Source organism: Volvox carteri (genome assembly GCF_000143455.1).
Source record: "Volvox carteri f. nagariensis unplaced genomic scaffold VOLCAscaffold_63, whole genome shotgun sequence".
Taxonomy (NCBI): domain Eukaryota; kingdom Viridiplantae; phylum Chlorophyta; class Chlorophyceae; order Chlamydomonadales; family Volvocaceae; genus Volvox; species Volvox carteri.
This window is the reverse complement of record NW_003307606.1, coordinates 13472-21713: the sequence shown is the minus strand read 5'-3', so window position 1 is coordinate 21713 and position 8242 is coordinate 13472. Positions and strand designations below refer to the sequence as shown.

At 56.0% G+C, this 8242-nt stretch overlaps 3 protein-coding genes across 3 annotated transcripts in view; 2 read left to right on the top strand and 1 right to left on the bottom strand.

Moving 5' to 3' along the window:
• Positions 1-795: 795 nt before the first annotated feature.
• On the bottom strand, positions 796-3763 carry VOLCADRAFT_119457 (uncharacterized protein; the record flags this gene model as incomplete). Its single annotated transcript, XM_002956577.1, has 6 exons — positions 796-1123; positions 1478-1689; positions 2334-2446; positions 2909-3024; positions 3107-3189; positions 3650-3763. 6 exons carry the CDS (start codon positions 3761-3763, stop codon positions 796-798), a joined length of 966 nt encoding a protein of 321 aa, XP_002956623.1.
• Positions 3764-4146: 383 nt separating this feature from the next.
• On the top strand, positions 4147-5274 carry VOLCADRAFT_97639 (uncharacterized protein; the record flags this gene model as incomplete). Its single annotated transcript, XM_002956618.1, has 1 exon — positions 4147-5274. The coding sequence occupies one exon, from the start codon at positions 4147-4149 to the stop codon at positions 5272-5274; it is 1128 nt and encodes a 375-aa protein (XP_002956664.1).
• A 915-nt stretch (positions 5275-6189) lies between these two features.
• The window catches only part of VOLCADRAFT_107321 (uncharacterized protein), a gene marked incomplete at its 3' end in the record, with an annotated part of 10500 nt that continues 8447 nt past the window's right edge, over positions 6190-8242 (top strand). Inside the window, exons 1-4 of the mRNA XM_002956617.1 lie at positions 6190-6420; positions 6492-6551; positions 6652-6753; positions 7227-7314. Coding sequence (XP_002956663.1) covers positions 6289-6420; positions 6492-6551; positions 6652-6753; positions 7227-7314 — 382 coding nt within the window. The 5' untranslated portion in view covers positions 6190-6288. The remainder of the gene's footprint in view (positions 6421-6491; positions 6552-6651; positions 6754-7226; positions 7315-8242) is intronic.

Below are 8242 nucleotides of genomic sequence, written 5' to 3'. Positions count from 1 at the left end.
TACAGTTGTGTGTGTGTGTGCGCGCAGCCATTTGGTGGTGGGTTGTAGTGACCTGGCGATATATGCAGCATGCTGATACTTTCTTATTCAGAACTTTCGCGGTTTGTATTGATAGTACTTGTTAGTGATAAAAGTTCTTCCAGATGCGGTTACAGGGCGGCTGTGCGCAAAAGACCGCCAGAGGCTTTTAGCATAGAGGAGGAGGTGGTTCCCGTCGGGACAGGGCGGCACCCTGTCCCCCCCTGTCCTCTGCCCCGCACACTCCTTAAGTCTTTTTGCTGGAGGAGGCCTCTGCTGAGTGCACCCACATTATTATATGGGAGTTGCAGGGGTCTCGGTGAATCATTTTGCAGTCCCAAATTCTTCTGTGTAAATACATCTTTTCACTTTCAGTTAAAGCATGTACTTGGCGAGTAATGCATAACGGTGTGTGGGGAGGAGGACGCGGGGCATCCGTGGGGGGCAGCGCTGCCACTCTCCCTTGCGATATGTAGTACCTGCCCATCGCCATCACCACCCATGTACACGCCCGGGGCTTAGGGTTTACCCGCTTACCCTGGCGCCATGAAGAGCCGGGCCTGTGGCAGTCCCCCGCATACTTTCTATCTGCGTTGAGACTTCCCAACAGCAGCCAGGCAGCATCCCCACGCCGGCCCAGAAGGACGCAATTCCTACACCATCGTGTGCATTACCGCAGGGTAGAAATTTGACTGGTGTCATAATCCTGCTCCTGACCCCTGCTACCGTACCGCCATCACCACCAACACAAGGCTAGTCTTCCCAGCGCCACTGCAATCACTCCTGCCCCGAACCCATCTCCCGCGCCTGGGCCCCCGTCTTCGCCTGGCCCGGCCGCACGCAGAACGAGCAGCAGTAGTGTGCCGGCAGCTCGTTCATGCCGCCCTCGTCGTCGGAAAAGGCCGCCACGGCACGCAGCGGGTTATGGATGGCGCGCCCTGCGCCGTCGTGCAGTCGCGGTGGCAGCCACTCGTTCGGCTTGTGACTCCAAACATTGGCGCCGGGGACCAACACGCTGCGCTCCCTCGCCAAGGGCTGATCCTCGGGGATGTCCGCCAGGCCCGGGTTGGCATCGTACAAATCGTCAACGGGCAGCTTGAAGAATCTGCATTTAGAGGAAGAGGGGGAGAGTGAGGTTGTGCCGTCGATGCGCAATGCATCTGAAATAATTAGGCTGCTTCTGCTTCTGCTGCTACTTCTGCTTCTGCTGCCGTGTTTTGACGGGTTCTAACGGTTTCCTATGGCATTTGATAAGGGCTTGGGAATCCCAGGTACGGGACGCGCGTGGTGGGCACACGCAGCACACACAGGGGTGCGTCCCATCACATTGCGCCGTGCCGTGCACACACACACACACACACGCACACACACATACACGCGCACATACACGCGCACACACACATACACACACACACACGCGCACACACACATACATACATACATACACACAATGCAGCACCTGGATACGTCGCTCAGCTTGTCGCCCAGCTGCAACGTGATGTTGACGTCTTTGTGCTGCACATAAAAGTGGTGATCGCAATAGTTGACCGCCGGGTCGTCCTCGGGAATGGGGCTCGTGAAGGCCATGACCTTGTAGGTGCCGGGAGGGCAGGGCTGGTCGGGAAAGGCGCACTGAATAGTGTCCCCACGGCCGTGTTGGTCGACCAATACCTGCAGTACACATACACGCAGCCAAGCAAACCGTACAATGGGCCGCAAGTGGAGGAACGGCGTCGTATTTGGACTATATACGCTCATTATTATGGATAGCTGCTAGGGCCGGGTGTGGCGCCCGGCGGCGTTGGAGTGATGCATGAATCTGATGTAGACACACTTGCTGCTAAGGCGGCAATGCAAATCCATATGGACGGTGCATTTTGCGCGCCGCCTCCATCTCAACAAGAACGGCTGAGCTGAGCATATCTATACAGCCTCCTGGTAGTGCGCGACCCCAGTTCCCCATTGCCAGTCGAACTGGAGGATAGAACATGTATGAGATGCGTGCGTGAGACGGATCATCTAGTGTGGCGGCCGGCGGATCCTGCAGTCCGCGGCAACCAGCAAGCGACCAGACCATCCAGGCCGCACCTGCGGGGCACTCGGCGCCATCTCTGGTGGCTGTATCTCCCGGGGAGAACTTTCCAAACACGTCCCACCTGGCTTTACCATGTTCCCTTCATCCGCTTTCCCAGCTTTTTCTCGTCAGCGCACGTTGACTCAGCAGCACACCTTGACACCACCACGAGCATCTCACGCCGCCAGGCTCCCTCGCTTCAATTTTCCTAACCCACCTCTGCCATGCCGTCATGCCGTACCTGCTTGACGAGGTCACGGCACGTCAGCACCGGCGCCAGCTCCACGTCGCTCGGGATTTCCCCACGCCACACATCGCCCGGGACCGGAACTTCCTCGCGTTCGGACCGGTAGTCTGTGCAAAGGAAAAGGGAGCACAGCATCGCTCAAAAGTCAAAACACGCATAGCTGCGAGTACGATTGTTTGTTGAAGGGTGTCGCTGAGCGCGTTCCTAAACGTCCTCCATTGACATGAACTAGTAGGCTACGCGGGGAGATTGTCAAGGATAGCGCAAGAGCGCCTTTACCGATGGAAATGGTCATCATCGCCCCGCGGTGTCAGCTGGTTATGGGTGTGCACATGCACGTGGGGCAGGTGAGGGTGGGGTAGGAGGGGAGGAGAGGAGATGCAGCAGGTGTGGAAAAATGGAGGAAGAAGCCAGAAAGTCGGGAAAGTGGGATGGGGGTTTAAAAAGGTATAGGAGAGTCTTTGCGGAAGTGGATGCCAGTGTGTTTCGTGTCAGGAGCCCGGGGACCCCAGGGGGGGGGGGCATCCACAGGGCGTGCCATCCCTGCGAAACACCCGCCTGTGTCGTACCTTGTAGGGCCCAGCTGTAGCTGCCGTGTAGCGCCGTTTCCTTAATATCAAACCAGCGTGCGTCGCGATCGTCGTACACCGGCTCCCATCCGGACAGTGGCAGAGTGTGGCGTGGCCTGCGGGTTGTTTTGGGTCGTTTTTGGCCAGCGTGGCGAGCGTGATATGCGCACGAGGCATTGTGCTTAACTGGGTGCTGACTGTGTTGCGCTGTGTTCTATGTGCTGGGGGCTTTCCTGCTTGGGTTGCAATATTTTTGCGGTGCAGGCGGAGATTCTGAAGACCTACAGAGACAGCAGTTTCGGCACACGACGGACACACGGTGGGCACCATTTCGCTGGTGGCTAACTCCTCTGGTCAAGTTATTCTTCTGCCATCTTCGCCTGTTACTGCCCGCGCCTCAGAGCAGTAAACCACGGCGAGCTCAGCTGTGGCTAAGCCAAGACGAGCTCCATGACAGGGCTGCTTTTAAGCAAAATAGCATTCGAGGGAGCTCGAGTGCGGATGGTAGCATGCAATGGCTGCGCGTCTGCCTGGCAAACAAGTTAACCGACAAAAGCGCGGGAGAAGCGTTTGAAGCATGCACCGGGATTACCTCAGGGCTATGCTGCGCTTCCCGACAAGGCGGGGTGTGTCGTCCGAGTAGTCCAGGTGCAAGCCTGCGGTCCTCCGTCCAGCGGTGCCAGGGGCGCTGGTGCTTGCGATGCCGCCCCGGCCTGAGCTAGGGTGCAATCCTGAGCTCACCGCCTCCTTGAACTGCTGCACAAGGCTCTGGACACCCGGGGCCATGCGAGCCCTTGCGTTGCTGCTGCTGCTGCTGCTGCCGCTGCTGCTGGGTCGAGTATTTTGTTGCTGCATGGATGGAAATGGTATTTTGAAAGGGCCCAAAGACCATCCCTGATTATCCACTTGGTCCCCACTACCGCCACCGAGTAGTCCCGGTGGGATTAATGCAGACGCGTACGCCATGGTGGCGGCAAGTAAGTGCTAAGTTCGTGGCAATAAATTGCCTTAAAATTGAATGTCGTAGTCACCGTAGTGAGCTGGTTGCACTGCGCAGATGGAGGCAGCCTTGTTCGTACAATGGACGACAGTTTTCTGACTGAGCTGAAGAGTTGTAATTATTCTGTTATCTGCAAGGAAGTAGATCGTGCCGCTGTAAAGTTTTATTATAACTGAAACTGGAACCATTTCGTGACGGCTGCAGCGAATAGCTCTTTTCCAAACAAGACGATTTTGCAATGGATGTTAGCGCACTTATAGCCAGGCGAGCACAGCACCGTCTCGCTGGGCCGAGCAGCCAGTGCATGCCGCCGTCGTCCGTCCGGTCACGCTCGCATTGCAGCCGCAGAGCTCCAAGCCATGCGGGGTCCCGGGCACGCGCAACGGGAGTTTGCCGGTCAACGGGCAAGACGGTGACGCCCTCTCCGCTATTCGAGGAGGTGGCTCGCGACGACGGCTACTTGCGGGTTGTGGATTCTAACTCAGCACACCCCGATTACGATGATCCGGACTGGATATCAAAGGTCGAAGATTGGCAGGAGTTTTGGAATTATCAGAACTGGGAGCTGGAGGTGGAGGACCTCGAGACGGAGGAAGGCAACATGGCCGGACCCATCGAGGCTTTGCGTCGCGCAGAAAAGCTCATCGACGCCTTCACCGAAATGGATATGCGCACGGACATCGTGAACTGGATGTCAAGCCCGCACTCAGAGGACGGTTACGAAGAGGATAAATGGATAAACCCGCCGATGGACGCGGAGCGTCCCGATCCAAACCCCACGTTGTTGCCCTGGGACCTGCGTGCAATGGCAGAGAAGCGCCAGCAGCGCGCGATGCTCGACGCAGAGTGGCGCCGTCGCCAGTCTCGCATCGGCAAGCTCACCTACCCTCACATGGATCAGCACCGCGACGTCCGCGTACAGCGCCTCACGGGCGACGGCTATCGCTACGACTGGACAGAGGAGGAAATCCGCCAGCTCATCGTCAATAACGGTCTTGCATGCCGGCCTGAGGATCACGGCGCGATAGTGGAAAATCCATTGGCCGTACAGGACTACCACGCGCTAGGGGTCCATTACATTGAGGAGACGGAGGAACTGCTCGAGCGCACCGGGCACTTGGCGCCGCGTGATTACCGGGTACAATACGACCGGGAGTTCATTTTGCACGGGGAGGACTACGGCGAGGATGAGGATCAGCTAGAGTTGGATGCGCTGACTGAGCAGGCGGAGCATGAGGGCATGCTGGAGGCGCTGGGGATGGTTGGACTTGATGAGGATGACATTGATGTGGAGGAGGATGAGTACGTGGGGGATGTGGGGGAGGACGAGGAGGAAGCGGACGAGGAGGAAGACGACGACGAATGAGGGAAGCAAGGATTGTTGGAGAAAAAGGAGGAGGAGGAGGAAAGGTACATCGAGCACTGCTTTGTGCCTGGGGCCTGAGTAGGTGTGGTAAAACAGGTAGGGGTTGGGCCGGGAGGGGCCTGGTTGGGCACAGATGGACGTGGGGGCCAGGGACGCGGGCGGGAAGTGGAGTGGGATTCAAAACAAGTGGACCCAGATGGGGCGCATGGAACCGCAGGACCTCCGATCAGGACCAGGGGCTCAAGATTGTGATTTCTGGGCGTGGCTGGGGTGAGGTTCTGAGGTAGTTTAGGCTGGCCGCTGCAAATGTGTTAACGGTGTAGGAACTGACTTGCTGAGCATTAGGAGCAGCAATGAGTGTGGAACGTTCTTGAGTATTTGTGTACTGTGGGAAGAGGCCCAAGGGGCCCAGAGCAGTGAGTAGGGATGACCAGGGACTAAGGAGCCAGACGCCTGGGCCGGCTAGAACACTGGCCTAATACTTTAGGTCCGTTTGGTAAATACTCGCCTTGCCAAATATGTTGTATCTTGGTCGGGGATGATGACTGTGCTCCTATTGATGAGCGAAAGAGAGGTGGAAATGACGGTGGAACCTCCATGAAACTTGACTTGTAAGGTCTGTTTCTGTGTTTCCTCGTGTTTCCGTGTTCTCTTGTGTAATCATCAAACACTCGACCCTTTGACTCCAAAACCCTGAGACCGCATTTGTAAAGCAGCTTGAGCAAAACTTTCCTTTCGAACACATGAGTTGTAAGCTATGAAAATAGTTATGCAGCCGACTACATCATCATTCCATGCTATTGCTGTAAAGGGCATGTGTGGTCCGCTGTCCGGCGGCCGTTGTCTGCTCGTTAATGTAAAACTGACAAAGAAGATAAGCCTTGTGCAACAGTATACTCCTTCTGGTTGGCAATATAATGCTGAAATTAAAGCCATATGGGCGGTAGCCCTTAATAGAAGGCCAGACATAAAAGCCCTATTCACAGGACATCCGCCCACATCAACGAAGAAAAAATGGCGGTAACAGGGCGTTTTCTGAGCTCTAGTCCTAAGGTACTTCTGGCGGCAATCGCTCGGAGGCCTACTGTGAAATGCCCACGTTTGAATCACCGCGCCTCGGTCTGCGTGAGGGCTATGACACTCAAGGTACAGCAAAGCCAAGTTCAGTACCTCGGATCTTGCCCCTGAAAGATAGAGACTTATACCTGGGGTTGCAGGCCCTTCCAGTGGAGGCGTCCATCCGCCCTGCATCACCACGTACTAAGGAGCTCGCAAACGTGAGTTCCACATGGCAAAAATTGTGTACCTCTGTATAATCTATAACCTCTTAGCCCTTTGGAAAGCTTATTTTGACCCTACTTTTATCCAAATCGCCAGCGCATCATGTTGGCGCCAGGTGTTGTCCCAGGGGCCAGAGCCATTGTAGTGGGGACAGGCGCCCTGCCTGTCATCGACGTGCTCAAATACCTGGGGGTGCAGGTAAGAGGGTTTACTGGGAAGGTGAGCGGTGGGACGTTGCCGGGTACTCCACACCATCGCACGCACCTTCATTCACGAGTTGACATACTCGCCATACGCTTACTTTTCCTGCATGTGAGGATGCTTCCAGACTGCTGCCCTTTCTCTCAAAGCGTTAAGATCCGATCTAAATCCTGGTTCTTGTGAACTTACACGAAGCCAAAGCTTCATCGCCCACGCAAAAGCGCACCCACCTTCGTTGCCAGCGACCTAAATTCGACCCTCACCCTTGGCACTGCATAACTGCTTGGCATGTTCCCACTCAACCACTTGGCTACCTACTTATCCAATTACCCTACCCTACGATACCCAACCTAACCTACCTATCAACCCCAACCTACCCGACCCGACCTACCTACCTACCTATCTATCCTAACCTAACTGCCTACCATAACCTAATTTCCTATCTAACTACCTGATGGCCCGGTGCACAGGATATCCTGGCTGTGGACATGAGCTCGGAGTTCCTAGAAGTGGTGACTACAGCGCACGGTGTGGCCAGCACACTGGGGAACCAGCAAGGTAGGTAGCTAAGGTTAGTTAGTTAGGTAGGTAGGTAGGTAGATAGATAGGTAGGTTAAATTATAAGGCAGGTGGGCTGTACTGTTACCTCCAGGGCCTGCGGCTGCATTCAAACGTGCCGTGGCGCGGACTGCGACCAAAGTATCTATAGGACGTACATACGGACATACGCGCACATGTGTAGCATTATGCTGCCACAAGAGCGCATCCGCTTACGAGGTGTGCCTCGTAACGTATCTTTACACGCCACATGCCCTATGTTTCCTGGGATTGTGTCGAGTCGTTGTACATACCCAAACCCCCACAGACGCTCACAGATCACCCCCCATGCGGTGGATTGGGGATCGGAGGTCCAATTAGAAGCGTTAGGCAAGCGTTTCTCAGCCTGCCTGTATACCTGTCTGCCTGCCTGTCGGTCCTCTCCCCTCCATCTCTGCGGCGACGGGATTGTTGCTGCAGGTGTTCGTGTGTGGCGGGGGGACTTTACGGAGCTACCCGCTTACATGGGCCCCGCCGAGGTGGTGGTTTTCACGGATGAGCCATTTGGAACGGCACTGGCACCCAGGTACGAGCAGGTTGGGATGATGTGATGGTCAGGTGGGGGTGTGTGGGGTGTTTGGATGGGTTGTGGAGAGGGCCGCCTCTTCATGTACTGAGGGGTTTTCTCAATGGTTCGGTTAAATGGCCATCGCTGGCCTTGGGATGTTGAGGAGGATTGGCGGGGGGAACTGTCCAGCTCTGTTCAGTTCCACTGTGGAGTTATCGCCGCGCCATCCGGCTTTTGCGGGTGCTGCTTTTGCGGATGCTGCTGCTGGCGCATTGCTGCCTCCTGCCCTATCCGCACACCTCCCAGGGATGCGCTCGTTAAGGCCTGCCTGACCACCCAGCCAGGAGGCTGTATCATTATCAACTCTGAAGCGGAGAACCG